This window comes from Euleptes europaea, chromosome 6 (genome assembly GCF_029931775.1).
Source record: "Euleptes europaea isolate rEulEur1 chromosome 6, rEulEur1.hap1, whole genome shotgun sequence".
Lineage (NCBI taxonomy): Eukaryota > Metazoa > Chordata > Lepidosauria > Squamata > Sphaerodactylidae > Euleptes > Euleptes europaea.
The window spans coordinates 102,803,055-102,822,154 of NC_079317.1; the positions used below are offsets into that span (position 1 = coordinate 102,803,055).

General features: G+C 46.1%; 1 protein-coding gene across 1 annotated transcript in view; it reads right to left on the reverse strand.

Moving 5' to 3' along the window:
• Positions 1-10,106: 10,106 nt before the first annotated feature.
• CTNND1 (catenin delta 1) overlaps positions 10,107-19,100 on the reverse strand; it is a 34,191-nt gene continuing 25,197 nt past the window's right edge. Inside the window, exons 13-19 of the mRNA XM_056850762.1 lie at positions 18,901-19,048; positions 15,982-16,174; positions 15,751-15,865; positions 14,076-14,163; positions 12,815-12,862; positions 11,359-11,450; positions 10,107-10,592 (exon numbers count right to left, since the gene is read on the reverse strand). Coding sequence (XP_056706740.1) covers positions 10,581-10,592; positions 11,359-11,450; positions 12,815-12,862; positions 14,076-14,163; positions 15,751-15,865; positions 15,982-16,174; positions 18,901-19,048 — 696 coding nt within the window. The 3' untranslated portion in view covers positions 10,107-10,580. The remainder of the gene's footprint in view (positions 10,593-11,358; positions 11,451-12,814; positions 12,863-14,075; positions 14,164-15,750; positions 15,866-15,981; positions 16,175-18,900; positions 19,049-19,100) is intronic.

Genomic DNA, 19,100 nt, shown 5'->3' on the forward strand with positions numbered 1-19,100 from the left:
TCAGATAATGAAACATTATCTGTCATAATGTACATTACGACAGAGAGCACTAAAAACCAGTCAGGGCTAGCCCAAGGATTTTGATGCCACTCCCTCCCCCATCAAGGCACAGCAAGAAGCCACTGCCTGCCCCACCCCAGCCTGGGAGGAAGGGCCATGCTTGCCTTCTTCACACACGTGTGTACTCTGTGTGTACTTCACACAGTGTGTACTCTGGCACTGTGGCAAGGCAGTGAGGCAAGGCACCCCATACCTCAGAGAAGTTACTACCTTCTCATGGGGAGGCAGAGATGCTGCTTGCCCTCCTTGCCCCTGGGGTTGCCAGGTCCCTCTTCGCCATCGGTGGGAGGTTTTTGGGACGGAGTCTGAGGAGGGTGGGGTTTGGGGAAGGGCAGGACTTCAATGCCATAGAGTCCAGTGGCCAAAGCGGCCATTTTCTCCAGGGGAACTGATCTCTATCGGCTGGAGATCAGTTGTAATAGCGGGAGATCTCCAGCCACCACCTGGAGGTTGGCAACCCTACTTCCCCCCCATCAAAGTAAGGCAGTGAAGGTGGAGAGGAGAAAGAAGGCTAGCGCACGAGCAGGCCCACCTTGCACTAGGGTTGCCAGGTCCCTCTTGGCAACTGGCGAGAGGTTTTTGAGGTGGGAGCCTGAGGAGGGTGGATTTGGGGAGGGGAGGGACTTCAATGCCACAGAGTCCAATTGCCAAAGCAGCCATTTTCTCCAGGTGAACTGATCTCCATCGGCTAGAGATCAGTTGTAATAGCGGGAGATCTCCAGCTAGTACCTGGAGGTTGGCAAACCTACCTTGCGCACTGATAAAGAGAAATGGCAGGATCATCATAGCCACCAAGGGGGCTGGGGGCACCTCTTGGACTGCCATAGCAGACCCAGAGGCTGCAAGCAGGGTGTGACAAGGCAGGTTGGAGCCCCTCTACCTCTGGTGCCCTAAGTGTTTGCCTGGACCTACCTAGTAGGCAGGCCAGACTTGATTTGGGCACACCCAGCGTAGTGTACTTTAGTCTTTTTTTTTTTTAAGTGGTCTTAAAAGTGCCACAAGACCCATTTTTATTTTGGTTTACAGTTCTGAGATCCATGCCACCACACTCTGCATTGTGTATTTTGGTACAGATGCTGGAGAATAAAAAGTGCCTTGAATTCCTTAAGTTTCCCGGAGTGGGGTAGCTGTATTAACCTATAGTACCAGAACAAAATTCAAATCCAATGGGCACCTTGAATACCAACAAAAAAATTTCCAGGATCTCTCACTACGTGGAATAAGCTTTGACTCACTGAAGATCACACCCTGTAAAATTGTGTTGGTCTTTAAGGTGCTATAGGACCCAAATTTTGAATCAGATAAGTTTAACAAAAGCACACATCATCTGCCCACTCTCTCTCATTTCTGCAGGGGCATGGAGCTTTCACACTCATCTCCCCACCCCCCGGCCGCCAAAAAAGGTTGCTACATATACATGTACTGTGGTACCCTCCTGTACAAAAAATAATAAGACCACATAGCCAGTGGGCTTGAGAGTCTATAAAATTGCCCTTCCTGGCATTTGTTTTGAAACCAGTATATAACACTTCCTCTCCCCAGACACATTCTGGACAATCTACATGGATCATAGACATTACAAAATACCCCAAAGTACCTAGGGGAAGCTGGATGGCAGTCACTCTGGTTGACAGTAGGGTTAAGAGTGCCAGCGTGGTGTAGCGGTTAAGAGAGGCAGATTGTAATCTGGAGAACCAGGTTTGATTCCCTGCTCCTCCATATGAGCAGTGGACTCTTGTCTGGAGAACCAGGTTAAGAACATAAGAAAAGCCATATTGGATCAGACCAAGGTCCATCAAGTCCAGCAGTCTGTTCACACAATGGTCAACCAGGGGCCTCTAGGAAGCCCACCAACAAGACGACTGCAGCAGCACCATCCTGCCTGTGATCCACAGCACCTAACATAATAGGCATGATCTTCTGATACTAGAAGTAGTATTATTTGATTCCCCACTCTTCCATATGCAGCCTGCTGGGTGACTTTGGGCCAGTCACAGTTCTCTCAGGATTCTCTCAGCCTCACCTACCCTCCCAAGGTGCCTGTTGTGAGGGGAGAAGGTGATTGTAAGCCGCTTTGAGATTCTTTATGGTAGAGAAAAGCGGGGTATAAAAACCAACTCTTCTTCTAAGATGACTGGTAGGCTTTTCATTCCTTGTTACATATTCTGTAAACCACCTGTTTTATAACTTAGGTATCCTCAAAGGAAGTTGGAACAGATCTACCAAACTTGAAATGGCGAGCCAATACAAGTGGTCCACTATGATGTAAAACGATCATTTAGATGTTCACATGTCTGCTGCCCTTTGGCATTACTCTACGTAGACCAAACCCTTATCCCTCCAATCCAATATTTGGACTACTTGTCACAAACTTTCATGTGAACTTAAGATGAGTAACTGATACTGGTATTTGATCAAACAAGTGTGGGGGTATGGTTTTTACTAGCTAATTACACAGGTGTGGTGATGTCCAGGGGGGGGGCACTTACTGTTAATTCAGACTAAGTTGCCATGCTGTTCAATCTTAAAGGGCTCTGGTCTACCCCAGATAACCATCTAGCCTAATCTTCCACATCGCTGAATGGAAATGATAGTTTCTACTATGCCTGCTGTAAATCCTTGAAGTGCACAACTATCTAAGTCAGAAGGGTGGAGATAGACAAGCATCCCTTTACATCTGATATGTACCAAGCGCTACATGTTTCTGGCTGTCAAGAACATACCACATGGTTAGCTGTTGACCCTGTGATACAACTACCTCTGCTCCAGTTCCTTAGATTGAGACTCAAACGTTAAGGGTTTACAGCATATCTTCTCAAAACCACACTATCCATCCGATGAAGTGAACACAGATTAACAAAGCTAAACCAGCACACAGGAATAGACTCTTCAAGGGCTAAGTAACAGAATACTATTTGACACCCTGGTCTGGTTTTAGTTAGGGGTCATAGATGACATTAGTGATTGCAGCCAATTCTTGAAAATTATACTTCTGCACAGAACTTGAGCAGTAGGTTTTTACATGCCTAGATAAACCCTTGATCCTAAACAGTCACTCATCAGCAACAAGGCACAAAACAGGGACCAAACCCCAATGCACATGTTGCCGGCTCCCCTCTCCCGGCCTGAATGGTTGTCCTGCCGGCGTAACGCCGTGGGCAAATCCCATGAGGCACACACAGAACACGGGGAGCAACTGCCATCTTTTGTGTCTCACAGGGAACTGTGCAGCAGTGAACACAGCAGAGGATCCTGAGACGACAACCACAGCCATGCTTCCAAGGAAGCGTCTCCGGGGGAAATCAGGGTGTGCCAACAACAATTAAGCCACACCAGCCGAGAAGAGAAAGGTGCCTCTTCGGGTATTGTCTTTTACATGATATGCAATCACTGACCATTAACACAATTTGGACCTCCGATTCAAAGCCTCCCACTATCCCCAAAGCTCCTGCCCAATACATGACTCACCTTAATACCTCCAGTTTTTGTAATCCTGAATCATAATTCAATCAAAAACTGCCCTTCCTGGTGCTGCTTAGTCACTTCTATAGTTTTCTCTTGATTACTCTCAAGTATTCCTTTATCCTCTGTCGTAATCTTTTGCTTCCTGAAAAGAACCCATTGTATGCTATGGGCCAAAAACCTGGCTTTAGAACCAGTAAGGAGAGTCTATCTGAACCTGGATACCAGCTGAACTGCAACAGACCCCCAACGCACACTGGATCCCTCCTTCTTTTTTCTAAGAAACTTCTTAGAGTTTCCGTCTAGACATTAGGAAGAGTTTTCTAACAGTTAGAGCGGTTCCTCAGTGGAATAGGCTTCCTCGGGAGCTGGTAAGCTCTCCTTCCCTGGAGGTTTTTAAGAAGAGGTTAGATGGCCATCTGTCAGCAATGCTGATTCTGTGACCTTAGGCCAGGGGTCGCAAAAGCGTGGCTCCCGAGCCGCAAGTGGCTCTTTGGGGCCGAGTGCAGCTCTTCCCACATGCGGAAGCAGCGCCCTAGGCCGGCCGAAGCAGCGGGAGGGTCTCCGAGAGAGGAAGGAGTGGCCCTTCCTCCTTCTCGCCCCAGCGCCGTCCCCGCCTCCCACCATGACGGCGGCGGTTGGAGAATGACAAGAGCCCCTCAGCTGCCACCCCCCGCCTTTTCTTGCCACCCGGCTGCGCGCCTTGATTTGGCAGAGAGGGGGCTCCTCCCTCCCTCCCTTCTCTCCACCATGAGGAGTGAGGTGTGGCTGTCCGGTCCTCGTTTCGGCCACCGCCGCCTTCCCTCCTCTGTCTCTATGGGCAACCGGAGCTGGGTGACCTCTCACCCCCCCACCTCCTCCTCCTCCTGTTGGCTCTGCCTGGCCCCGGGCGTGGAAAGCGACGATGCTTCCTTGGCCAGGACCGAGCTCGCTTCGCCCTCCCCGCGCCTCAGACTGAGAGTTTGGAGCCAGTCCTGCGCATCGCCTTCCCACCCCCCGCGCAGGCCGCGTCTTGCCCGGTCGGGATCTTGCAGGGGAACTTCCAGGGCAGGGGCGGATTTCGCGCCTTAATCACCGGCCCACTTGGAAGGGGTAAACTCTCCTCCTCGCCGCCTTCCTCCTCCTCGTCCCCCTCAGGCGGCTCCCAAAAGTCCAGCTCCAGGCTGCCTTTCTTCCCCAGTTCCTTCCTTCTCTTTCCCAGTTCCTTCCTTTCTGTCCCTCCCCCACTCTTCCTTCCATCCTTCCTCCCTTTCATCCTTTCTTCCCCAGTTCCTTCCTTCCCCCTTCCTTCCTCTGTCCCTCCCCCCTCTTCCTTCCTTCCATCCTTCCTCCCTTTCATCCTTTCTTCCTCAGTTCCTTCCTTCTTTCCTTCCCCCCTTCCTTCCTTTCTCTGTCCCTCCCCCCACTCTTCCTTCCTTCCATCCTTCCTCTTTCATCCGCAGTTCCTTCTTTCCTTTCTCTGTCCCTCCCCCCACTCTTCCTTCCTTCCTTTCATCCTTTCTTCCCCAGTTCCTTCCTTCCTTTCTCCCTCCCCCTCTTCCTTCCATCCTTCCTCCCTTTCATCCTTTCTTCCCGTTCCTTCCTTCTTTCCTTTCCCAGTTCCTTCCTTCCTCTTTCTCCATCCCTCCCCCTTTCTTTCTTTCTTCTTTCCTTTCCCAGTTCCTTCCTTCCTTTCTCCATTCCTCCCCCCTCCCTTCCTCTACTAGCGTTTGCTGTTCTTTCCCTTTTCGGTTCTACATATTCATGCAAACAATCTTTTTCAAGCATGAACCTTATCAAGAGTAAATTGAGAAGTCGTCTTATTGATGAGAACCTGGAATCATGCCTAAAATTAAAAACAACAACATACAAACCTGATTTACCCAAACTTTCCAAGGAGATGCAAAGCCATTGTTCACATTGTTTTCAGTCATTGTCATGATTTAATTTTATGGATACCTTACTTACAATTTAATTTTTATCAATAAATAAGATCATTAAGTATGATATCAAGTTTTATTCAGTGTACCTATAGTTTAAGACTTAAAACTTTAATTAAAGTTTATTAAGTTAATAAACAGTGTACCTACCTATATAGTTTAAGTTTAAGAAATTTGGCTCTCAAAAGAAATCTCAGTGGTTGTACTGTTGATATTTGGCTCTCTTGACTAATGAGTTTGCCGACCACTGCCTTAGCCAGATGATGAGAGGGAGGGCATCTTGGCCATCTTCTGGTCACTAGGGATGTGGGGTGGGGGATAGTTGTGAATTTCCTGCATTGTGCAGGGGGTTGGACTTGATGGCCCTGGTGGTCCCTTCCAACTCTGATTCTATGATTCTTCCATCTGATTTCTTCACAGAATTCTTTGCTCTCCCCATGATCTACCCCCATTTTCCAAACCACTATTCCCCATTTTCCACTCCTTTAGCTCAAAGATTCACTCCTGCTCCAAACTGGAGGAGCTCTGCTGAATATTTTGTCACTTGGTGCTATATTAATTGGGATAAGGAATGTGTGCTTTGGTTTAGTACCGCTAGTCTTTGCTTAGGATAGGTTCCCCCTCCCCCACTATTGTACCAAATCCCTCAATAAACTCTATATTGCTTTTTTAAATCAGGCCTCTGCCATCTTTTTCCTACTAAGGATTTGCTACTCACAGCCAGCTCCTTAGGTAAAAGTTCCTAGTTTGCTGTGCCCTGCACAAACACGCAAGCAAATTCCCCATGTTAATTTGAATGTTTGTGGGGGTGCAGTAACACGTTCAGTCCCCAAACAGAGAAGACTTAGGGACAGGGTTGGCATAGAGGCTTGCTGTAGAGTTTGGTCCCTTTGCCAGCCAGACCCCCACAGGCTCTTTGGCCGCTTATCTGAAGCACACTCTTCTGAAGTTAACAAGTCAGGGTTACATTACTCAGCATAAGTGGCCAGTGCTGGGAACCCACTGCAGCAGCTAGGAATATCCACTGCATTTACTTATAGGTGTTTTATGAACGGTCGCTTTAACCTCCTTTATTCCCCATTTCAGCCAAGATCAATTTTTTCAGTATGCACGATACCTAATTCCTTGGAAGCTCAAAGCTGTTTCAACGCAAAATGAACCTGGCATTTCCCATTCCTCTTCTGGCCCAAATTAAACAGTTCATCCTGGCTCATTCCGGAGTCAGAGTGTGCAGACTCCGTTCTCGGGTTGAGCTTCCCTGCACCATCACGCCCCACCCTTTTCCAACCCGCTCCTCAAAGCAGCATGCAGGGGAAAACAAGACTGGCTTCTCTCATGGGAAGCACTGCGAAGTAAGTCAATTACAGAGCAGCATTTAAAGGGGTGGGACTTGATTTAAGCTTGGGAGACTTTTTCCGTATTCATGGTTCGATTAGCACAGTTTCGTCCCTGATCATTCAAGCCAATGCATGCAGTTTCCCCCAACCTGGGTTACTTTAATGTGCAATGAACCCAGGTCTAAGCAGGGAGCTCCAACCCAGGCACAAAAGACCATACATTATATAGAAACATTACAGACCATGCCTTTTAACCCAATGCCCCATTGAATTGGACTAAGTGGGTCACAGAAACATAGGCAATAATAAATTTGTTAAGTCTTTTAAGGTGCCACGGGACTCTTGTTTTTGTCAAGAGCCAATGATTCACACTAAAAGGCTTACCACCAATGGTTTTGGTTACTCACAGAAATAAGTACTGAGGAAAGTTCTGTTCCTACTTGATGCTGCCTCTGCTCAGTAATGCTCTCAGAGCCTGCACCCACCCTTCCCCAACTCTGCCACATTCCATATTTCAATAGCACTGTGCACATACAGCATGCAAAGAACTGGCAGAACAGGAATGGAGAGCAAGCAGCTACTAGCAGCATTGGCAGGCTAGGGCAGAGATGTAAGTATTATAGATCACCAGAGATAAGGTGTGGAAGAGGAATTTTAACTGGGCTGCGGTGGGCCCCTCAGCTTACCCGGTCTGTATGCAGGAAAAAAGATTTTTACTTATATCTTTCTAACTGCACACTTCCAAACTCTGGTTGCAACACATAACATAACTGCTATAATATGAATGCAGAATATATACCTTCAGAACAAAAGGTGGTGAGACAGATGAAGATGAAAGGAAAGACTACAATTAGAGTTAAGGCAGGATGGCTAAAATTTTGCTCTCTTAAATCCCAGTCCCAGCAGTCTCAGAAGAGGGGGTAATAGTACTCCATTCCCACCATGCAGATTTTGAAAGCAATGATCCTAAAATCACAGGGAAGGCACTTAAGTTTCACTGAAGCTATAGGCATTTGAATAGCAATGGTGCTGCATGAACCATGAAAGGTGACAGGTAAGGGAAACAGCAGCTATAACTTATACAACTCCCCCCTCCCCTCGCTTGAGCTATGGGAGGGGGCAGAATGTAGGAGATGACAGCCTCCTCAGAGCTGAGGCCCTTGACGGTGTGCTGTACACTTTTCACAACATCTGAGAGCTGGCTCATACCTAGAGACACGGTTTCCTCTTACACGGTTTCCTCTTACAAGGAACCAGTCTCCCAACGAAGTATTCTAAAAGGTTAAGAGGGAGATCTCTATTACCAACTGGAACAGAAAGCATACTCTAGGCACCCACTCAGGAGCTATTGAACAGGTTTCCCAGTCAAATGGAAGGGGTACACCAAGACTAAATATATGAGATGCTAAAGAAGAATGGGGAGGAAAAGCAGCATGGTATAGCCCGATCTCGACAGATCTTGGAAGCTAAGCAGGGTCAGTCCTGGTTAGTATTTGGATGGGAGACTAGCGGGAGAATACCACCTCTGTTAGTCTCTTGCCTTGACAACCCCATAAGGGGTCGCTATAAGTCGGCTGTGATTTGTTGGCACTATACAAACACACACACACCCCACAAAGAAGAATGACTTAATTCAAAGGATAGTCCCTATGAGTTTTGGAAGGACCTTGGCTAGCAGATTGTAGGACTTTTTATAACATGAACAGGTTCACTCTTTGACATTTTCCCTAGGGGATGCAACCGGATATAGGGCAGTTTGTATTTAAACAATGATTCTTTAACAACAACAAAAGATGGACTCAACAGAATTTGGACAGGCAATTCCATTTTAACAAATACACACTTTAAAACTTTATTTATATAAAAATCATTTCATTTTAAAAGCATTACAGAGTGCGCGCAGGACTCAAAGAACAGCAGGATGTCCCCCTCCCCTGGGGTGCAAAGGAAAAGCAAGTCAGTGAGTTATTAGCTCCACCTACAGTATTGAATTGGTCAGTGGGGAAGGGTATTTTTGGTTCATCTGTAATTATCAAAGGAAATAGTGTTTTATAGTTTTAAAAAGTCGAACAACTCCTCCCTCAAAAGGCTGATTTGCATGTTTAATCCCCCCCCCCAAGAGGAAAGAAAAAACTGGGACTGGAGCATACAAGAGGCACAGAATCCCGTGTCAGGCATGCCGCCTTGTGCAGTGTGGAATGCATGTACGTAGAGAATTTCAGAACTTGAGGGCAACAGAGCTCTTTCCAGTAGCTGGGCTGAGGCAGTGCTTTGAAGCAGGACCAGAAGAGGGAGATGGAAAGGCTAAGATCCTTTTCAGTAGAAAAGGCAAAGTCACCAATGCGGTGCCCAGGGCTAGTCTCAATGGTCCCCCTTGGCTGCTGCCATGCCGATGAGGAGGACAATCCACCAGATGACCCTGAACTCCTATTCCCTGAAGAGCCATGCCATTTAAGGTGCATTATGTACTAAGCATCATGATCCTTGCCCAACCACACTTTCACCTCTCCCTCCCCAGAGTGGGAGCTTTAAGTCGTTAGCAGATCAGCTCCTGCCATCTCCCTGATGCCAAATCTCCAGTACTGCTATTACCCATGGCAATACGATTCTGGTTCCAATGCAAGAGCCTGGGAAGAAGCCAGGAGCACAACCCTGGGCCGAAGTCCAGCTCTCCAGTCCAATCCCTTCCTTGTTCTAAACCAGCAAATGCACCAAGCTATTTCACAGTGGCAAAGAAAGGCACATGTAGATAGTGATAGGTAACCATTTCATTCCCCTGCCTGCATGGGAGGATATGGGCAATATTCACAGACAGCCTTCCCTCCCCTCACACAAGTTTCCCCGTCACCAAGCTTCCCTTCAGCCCCTGGCACCTGCAGCCCAACCTAGGCACCAACCTCTTGCATTCTGACCATCCAACCAGGACCCTCATGTTATCCTCCTCACTGGAGATCCAACGCTAACTACCTCTAGGCATAAAAATGCCTTTTCCCTTCCACTAACTTACACTTAACATGCTCTGTCATCGTCTTCCCCTCCTCAAGACTCCTGCGCATTTCAAGCGGCTTCCCAACCCACCCCCACCAATAAATAGCCTCCTAAATGGAGTTCATCCGTTTCAGGTTAAACAACGGAGAAGCAAATGAGAACAGGAGAAAACAGATGCAAACCCACACATTCCTCCTCAGCATATGAGGATAGGGAGATCTGTCTCCTTGAAGAGGCACTCTAAGGCCATCTTGCATCCAGATGGGCCAGACGCATTCACTCACAAACTGTCCCCATCCTTTGTCCTTTACCGCCCACCTGCCCTCTCCACCACCCCCACCAGGAATGTTCCAGTAGTCCCAGCATCCTTTGTTTGAAAAAAATGATCACACACAAAAATATATTCTATTGGCTAAGAGAAGGAGGAGACGGCCTCTCTGCTCTCCTCTGAGACAGCTCCTTAAGAAAAACTAGTTCCAGTATGTAAGAGTTCAGCTGAGATCCTTCTGCATCAGCGGCTTCTGGTTGATGCAGCAGAAGCATGTCAATTAAGTGTCTGCCATAGTGAGATCCACTGACAATATTTGGTCTTCAGAAATAGCTGCGCTTTTGCAAGACAAAAAAAAAGTGTCCAGAGGATTGGATACGCAGTCATCTACATGGAGGTGTAAGGCCCTGTGGATTCAGGGCGCCAGTCATTTGGCTGGCCTGGTGTGCCAACGAGAGATTTTTTGAAAAATTAGTCCATTTCACCACAAAGTTATACACTTGTATGTTATAAAACCAAAACAGAGAAGGCAGGGTGGTGGCAAGTCTAGATCTTCTGCTGCAGAAAGAGAGAAAGAACGTGGTTAATGCTAGCCAGGGTCCACTCCACACACTGAATGAGACAGAATAATCAGGCAGCCAAAATAAGTGAAGCAAGTCTCTGGAACCAGATTAAGCGAAACCCCAGATTTGACCCTGTGAACATTTGATTAGTTTGCATCTCCATTTTATTTTCAGACACACAGAAGAAGAGCCTTTTTGAAAAGGAAGAACATACCATAGGAGGGTAAAACTGGTCATTTTCCTCAAAGGATTCCTCCCCTTCCTCCTGCTGTGGACACATGTATTGTTAGTAGGGATGGCATATTACACAGAAGAGAAGGGAAAGGAAAGTTTAAGGTGGCCATGCCAGCCTGGAGTAGAAGAGCAAGACTCAAGTCCAGTAGCACCTTAAAACCCGAGAAATCTTGTTTGTCTTTAAGGTGATACTGGGCAAGGGGAAAAGGCAGCTATCTGAAAAGTCACTGGAAAAGAATTAAGGACAAGGAGCCTGGTGGAAGGCCAAAAAGTCGACAAGGGAAGGGTGGGTTAGTTAACAAGCAGTTCAACAACCCTCCAAAAATCAGAAGGAGGTGGTATAAGTCCCAGCATCATTCCTAAGGCCTTCCCTGTTTTCAGAAATCCCTGGGCCTCCCAGACCACAGAATCAGTATTTCCCCTCCCCAACACCACCCATTCTTCTTCCCTTGACACCTCAAGTCCTTTCTATTAAAGGACTGGGAACACTCCACGGGCCTCAGTCAAGAGAAATTGCAAGACCTTACCATCAGTGGTGCTCCTTTCACAGACTCCATTTCTTCACCAGATCGGTCCAATGTCCTGTTATGGTCTCTCTCATTCAGCGTAGAGTAGTTATCTGAAATCAAGAACACAACTGAGGACAAGGAACCTTCACATGGACCCCCCAAAGTTTGAGGAGGGAGAGGAATTATCAGCTTCTCCTCCTTCAGCTGCACCTTGCATCTCACTAACCAGTCAGGGAACAAGCACAATCATCATCTTCTACCACCATACATAGAAAAACGTTAGGAGCTGCAAATGTGCAGAGCTTACTCTTGTGGTCACAGTAGTACAATATTACTCCTTCTGAATCTTGGGAATGAGATGAGCTACAAATACTTCCACCCCTTACACACGTAACCCCAGATGCAAACGAGAATAGATCAGTGACAGGTTGGGATGGATACCCCCATGCCTCCACGGAACCAAAAGGCAGAAATACCCAATGGATGCTACTGCCGCCACCAGAAGGCTGCTCGGTTCAGGGAAATCCTCATAATTTCAGCCTATGGCTAACATATGTGCACTAGCCTTTGCTGCCAGAACAGGCATATCAACATGAAGCACATGTGTAGGTATGAGTTGTAGATACCAGGGGAGGATGGGCCACTCCCAAATCTGAGAAGTCTACAGAGCTTCTACCATTAAATTCATCTTCTGCAGTAAGACCCCTACTGCAGCCTGCTGCGCTTTCAACTGGGAATAAGTGTTTGCTAATAAAATACACAAGCAGGCACTGGACAAGGCTACAGCGCCACATGCTGTACTGCACATCTTTCCTCACACTCTGGAAAGTGAGAACATTGTGCACTGATTGAAAGCCATGAATTAATCCCTAGCCACTAAGAAGGCACAAACTATGGGGGGGAAGGAGGCTCAACATAGATTCTACATAGGTGATCGTCTGACTTCTATGCTGTATCCAAGCACTAAAGACAAAATCTGAACCATGCCAGAGATTAACACACTTTTGAATCCATGCCAGAAAGGGTGGTAAAAAGTAAAGGTCCCCTGTGCAAGCACCGGGTCATTCCTGACCCATGAGGTGAGGTCACATCCCGACGTTTACTAGGCAGACTTTGTTTATGGGGTTGTTTGCCAGTGCCTTCCCCAGTCACCTTCCCTTTACCCCCAGCAAGCTGGGTAATCATTTTACACACCTTGGAAGGATGGAAGGCTGAGTCAACCTTGAGCCAGCTACCTGAAACCAACTTCTGTTGGGATCGAACTCAGGTCATGAGCAGAGCTTGGACTGCAGTACTGCAGCTTACCACTCTGCGCCACCGGGCTCAGATACAAAGGGTGGTTCATAGTAGTAATGTCACCAGTTATCACATCTGTGTTAATTTCCTGGCGATATGCGGCAATCACCCTCATTACAGTCAAGGTAAAAAAGAAAAGCTCTATCAGATGGCTTGTCTGCCCTGAAAGCTCCCATACCTGGTCCCATGTTGCTCATCTGAATCTCTTCTCGAGAAGATTTCTTGTCTAGATGAAGAATAATAAAAAAAAATCAGTGCAATCAATACAGAAAATTCCTAGTTTTGGCTAAGTGGTCAATGCCAATGTTATCTGCTTAGGGCCTTTGTATAAATCTCTCATGAGCAAAAGAACCAACATTGGAATGCACTAATTAATGTAATTTGAATACCTTCTTTTGCTAAGTTGAAATGACAAATTATGATTAGAGGATATTAGTAAACCATTTTTGTAATACAAACTTTGGTTTGGGCTTTTAAGTTATGACTTTTTGTATTGTTTACAACACTAAGCCTGTCTTGGTTCTCACACACACAAAAAGATTCTTTCAGTCTATATGCTGTCAAATAGGCCTTCAGTGTGAATAATAATACCATAACTAAGAAATCAACATTCCTTGCAATGGAACTGACATTCAAAACTACAACTCCATAAAAGGTGGAGATCAAAAGACTTTGCAGGCATTCTAACTACCTTAAAGAACTTTTAAGAACAAATGGTACAGGTATCCTCATATGAATGCTTCTCCTCAACATGTGCAAAGCTCCATGCACAAGGTCAACCTGGATGCCGGGGAGACTGCTAGTCCAGAAGCTCCTGCAACACTGTTCTATTTTTACATGCAGGGTTTGGTGGATTTCTACCCCACACATGCTCAATTATATGAACTGAGATGTCTAAGAGGGACTGTCGCAAAGACTACCCTCAGTTCTCCTGTAAGTTTCTAGAAGTAACCAATCAACAATGCATACTTGAAAGATCTGGGTACAGTGCTTCTTGTGCCATGACTGGTTACCTTCAACCTCCCTTCACAGCTCCCAGTCAAGTTCTCCTAGCCACATGCCCATAGTAAAGCCATCACATGATCGTACTAGCCCGCCTGCCATTATGATGCACTTTGCTATTTCCTAGAGAAGTAGTTTTGCCAGATCCAGAATAAAACATATAAGCTAAAAAATTTAATAGTTGTCCCAAGTGAAGCACACTTTCTATACTTTCAGTACACACACAAAAAAAATAAAGTTTATCAGGGCCATTCTGGTTCTAATAAAGTGTAGTTCTTTGACAGAAACATAATTTTATTTTAAAAAGTGTACTTGACAACATACTCTAGTAGGTTATCTACTTAATGAACTGGGGAGGGGGGAGCAGGCGGCACCTCTGGTCATGTGACAGGGGCTCTTTTCCTTACACAGAATCTGCTAGCCAACCTTGTACTTACCTCCTTTTTGGTTCTTATCAATGAGGGGCAAGGTGCTGTCATCAAAGGAATTACCACCCTGGCTTCTGGAGGTGTTATTCAAATGCACCTGAAAGAGAATTCTTGACTATATTTATGCTGCTTTATATTTATGCCCAAGCTTACTACCCTCATTTTTGACACACCTCCTCAGACCTTTGACGCCTAGGAAACCACCTAATGCTAGCATTAGTAGCACCAACCACTAGCAGCACCAAGTCCCCACCACATCTGGAGAGGACAGGACAACAGAAGCAAAAGCTCTGCATATGCAGGTAGGACCTACACTGGTGACATCTGTAGAGAAACTCTGTAGAGAGCTCTGGCATGGATGTCTATAGACCCAGTAAATTACAAGGACTGACATGAACCTGTGCTTTAATGAACCTTTACGGCAGATGCATAGTGCCATTCTTTAGGGAGCAAAGAAGATTAAATGTTAAATGCTTCCTAAAACGGATCTCTCAATGGAAGTTCACAGTAAGGCAAACGATCCAACTCTGTTTGATAAATGGCTCTTTGAATGGGTTGGGCAAAAACTGGTTAAGTTCCAAGATGCTGCAGCATTTCCCCCCCCCCTTCTGCTCAAGCGGTCTTGGCCAATTATTTAACTATAAATTATTTGGAAATTTTAATTAGGAATGTTTTTGGTTGAAGTGCTATAATTTTTTATCTTTTGCATAAATGACATGTGTTTTACTGGCTTATGCTGTATTAATAATAATAAATCAGGCCATTTATTTATTCGTATTCCATTAAAAAATTGGGAGTGCAACTAGTGTTGCCAACCTTCAAGTGGGGCCTGGAGATCTCCCAGAATTACAGCTGATCTCCAGACGAGACTGATTTCCCTGGAAGAATGGCTGCTTCAGAAAGTACTCTATGGCATTATAATGTCCACAGGCCTTACTCCCAAATCCCCAGGAATTTCCGAACCCAGAGTTGGCAACCATAAGAGCAACAGTTCTCTGAACACTCTGGCAATCCTTATCACACCAAGACAAGGTATCATGTTAAATTAAAAATCCACCGTCCCCATACAACTGCGGTAGCTGTTAAAGTAGACCACTCTGAGATGTGCTGCTAGGGAGGCGGAACAAAGGGCCCAGGTGTAACTATTAGCATAGCGTAGCGAATGAGAGAAAGGTGTGATCTGGAAGGCTGGCAGATCAAACCTCATTTCAACCACAAGCTGGTGTTAGGCGAGCCACTGTCTTAACTCAAGTTCCCCCATCTACAATATGAGTGTAATAATAATAATGAACTCCATCACAGGGGCATTTTGATATCATGATTATATTTGTTAAGACCCTAAAAGTGTTACTACTGCTTCATTAGAACTGCAGGCCTGATGACAGTTCTACAGCGAAGAGCATTCTATGGCCACCACCATTCTTCCGACAGCAGAAGTACACCCTTGAGACAAAAGTTGCACTCTGCTTCAAGCAATTCTGTCTTTCAACTACAGTGCTGTGAGGAACATCCAGTCAGGCTACTGAAGTGGACTGCAACAATATCCATACACAGTACAGTCCGGTATTTTATCAGTGCCAGGGCTTCTCCATGGACTCTCATTTAGTGGTCCAAGAGCCATTCATTATCAAAATAGCATCTCCCCACAAGCCCCTCTAACACATTTTATTCAACCTGCAAATACCTGAAAATCAGACTTCTTCCACCCTTCTTTCTCAAGTGGCTTCCGCAACTCTTTATATCCCCAGATTGTCTGTAGTACAAGGGCAGCTGCTCTGACTTCCCTCTCCGAGCGATTCCTAGAAGGAGGGACCAAGATACATATGAGCATGAATGCTGCAACCTACAAACCTCTTGAGCAACCTACCAACCTTTGGAAATGCGTGCATAGCATATTATTCCCTACTGGGCTCACCCAGATTTGTTAATCAGCACCAGTTTCTCGATGCCTTGCGTCTCCCGCAGTTTCTTTGCTGCTTCCAAGTTGTCCACGATGACTTCATTTATAGTATTTAGCACAGAGACCACAGTATCTTCAGAGAGGTTCTTGGCTGGCATCTGCTGTCCCCCTGGCAAGTTTTTCACTAAACTGGGGATAGCGTGTTTACCTAGAGTTGAGAGTAGATCAGTCACAGTTGAAGAAAACAGACAAAAAAAATAGAAAAATGACAAGTTCCTATGAAGTACTCTCCGCCTGGCTCTACACCCTGAAGGTCTTGCTCAGTCTCCCATTGTTCTGCTGTCAAAAAGGATAGAGCCTGCATAGCACCATCAAATTTTGAGAACACAATTTAAAAATTCCCAATAATTTGCCCTTCCAAGAATTGTCAACCATGACTTATTTGGTTAGGAAGAAGCAACAAAAATATTGGAATCTCACCTCAAAGCCCTAACTGAAGAAGAAAGAGTTGTTCTTATATCTCACTTTTCTCTACTGTAATGAGTGTCAGAGCAGCTTACAATCACCTTCCCAACGTGGTGTAGCGGTTAAGAGCGGTGGACTCTGATCTGGAGGACCAGGTTTGATTCCCCACTCCCCCACATGAGCGGCGGAGGCTAATCTGGTGAACTGGATTTGTTTCCCTACTCCTACACATGAAGCCAGCTGGGTGACCTTGGGCTAGTCACAGCTCTCTCAGCCCACCTCCCTCACAGTGAGTCTGTTGTGGGGAGGGGAAGAGAAGGTAAGCCGGTCTGATTCTTCTTTAAGTGGTAAAGTCAGCACGTAAAAACTAACTCTTCTCTCCCACCCCTACAAAACAGGCACCTTGTGCGTTAGGTGAAGTTGAAAGAGTTCTGAGAGAACTGTGACCAGCCCAAAGTCACCCAGCAGGCTTCATATGGAGGAATAAGGAATCAAACCTGGTTCTCCAGATTAATAATTCACCGCTCATGAGAAGGAGCGGGAAATCAAACCCGGTTCTCCAAACTGGAGTCTGCTGCTCTTAACAGCTACACCACGCTGGCACCTATTAATATGCTAGCGGACTACTGTAATGGGGCTTTAAAAAATGTCTAAAAATGAAAGAGAGGATAAGCACATAAGCTACCCTGAGCTCCTCAGAGGATGTGCAGGATAAATACAAACGAGTAAACAGAAGGATGCACATGGTGGCATTCTCCTTCCGAACTGTGCTCCTTCCCTATTTTCCGTTCTTCCAAATAATATCCTTCCTCTCAAAAAGCTAAATTCTAAAACTTCATAAAAATGGCTGATTTTAACCTACATGTTCAACTGGAAGAGCTTGCCCACATCGTGTAACTATACCCTTCTATACCCCCTGTAATATGGACACCCTTGGACTCTCATGTCTGTACATTGGGACTGTTGCTGAATGGCAGGGGAGGCATGGAGAGAGACAGCACCACACAGGAGCACCCCAGACACCCCACCGGACATCGCTGTACGGAGCCAGCAGGGACCTGCGAATGGCACACAACACCTGGACCCGGAGAAGGGAAGTGGACCTGAACTCCATCTTGGATCTGAATGCAGAGCAGAACAGAGAACTCCAAAATCTGCTCCTGAGCCTCTCTGCCAGAGACTCGCCCCTGGAACAGCTGCCTTCCTGGACACCTTTGCATAACCACAGAAATGGCCAGCATATTAAGATCTGCCTGATGACTTCAGACTCAGAACAATAGCATTTTCCCCTTCCACACCTTACATTCCTTCTCATGGCAAGCTAATCCCATCTTCTCCTTCCCCTCTCTGCTTCCAGTTCCTGCCAGCTGTCAATAACACCATCACTGAGTGACTGACAGTCATCAATAATCCTGAAGCAATCTTACCTTTGTGCCCCACTGCTCATATGCCCTGTAAGTCAGTCTGCCCCAGGGGCAGAATTTGACTATAAAACAGAGAGATCTGGCACATGTCAGGGGCTTCTCCTTTTGGATCCAGAACACAAGATGTGAGTCCTACACCTAGTGTGTAGTCCTTTTTCCCCTTCCCTCGTGCAGCTGCAATTCTGGAACCTCCTTCGGCAGGAAAGGTGACTAGGAACTGCTTGGGAATCTCAGAATCTCTACTTTCTTAGCCCTGTGTGTGTTGGGAATTAATTGTTTGTTTGTGTGTGTGTGTTGTTACCTTTTTTGATTACTTTTAATAAAACCCTTAAAATTCATAAAGGCCTCCTCGTTATTGGGTGGCTCTCCATTTTGGCTTGCTCACATAGGGGCAGAATTGGTTTAGAAAGATCCCCACGCCAGCCTCTTGCAAAGCTATATTTAGTCTCCAGCTAATTTCCCCAAATAAAGGAGACCCTCTGTGCTTGGCGTAACAGTAACTCTCCCATTTCTTTAATAGAGTATCAAAACCTGATATGTATCAAGCTAAGCATTCACTGGTGGGGGAATGTACCGTCAAGTCACAACTGACCCCATAGGGTTTTCAAGGCAAGAGACATTGGGAGGTCACTGCCTGCCTCGCGTAGGTTGGGAGAGTTCTGAGAGACCTGTGACTGGTTCAAGGTCACCCAGCAGGCTTCATGAGGAGGAATGGGGAATCAAACCGGTTCTCCAGATTACAATCTACTGCATGCAACCCTCCTGCACAGTGTTCCACTATGAGCCTTGATCAAAAATGCTTCCATAAACATACGGTCTCCATGCTGTGTCCAAATGACATGGAGATATCGAGCCTTACAGTCTATAAAAAACCTACCTTTCCTCGCTCTCAGCATATTTAAAAAAGGATTCAAAGATTGTGATTTGGTAGCTTGGTTTAAATTGAGTACTGCGTGCATCCTGGTGTGTAACTAAAAATTTCCCTGGATAGGATATGTGAAAAATACAAAATAAGCTCCTCCCCTCCTCCTCTTATTGCTCTCACCTATCAGCTCTTTGTTGCGGGCATCCACAGCCAGGTTACGCAAGGCTCCAGATGCAGCTTTTACCACACGCTCATCATGGGTCAGAAGGTCAGCAATGGCTGAGAGGCCTTTTTCCTGGCGCAACGCCGAGCGAATGTACCGCCCATACTGCAAGAGACAGCATTAGCATAGAGCATGAAATACAAGCTATGGAATATGC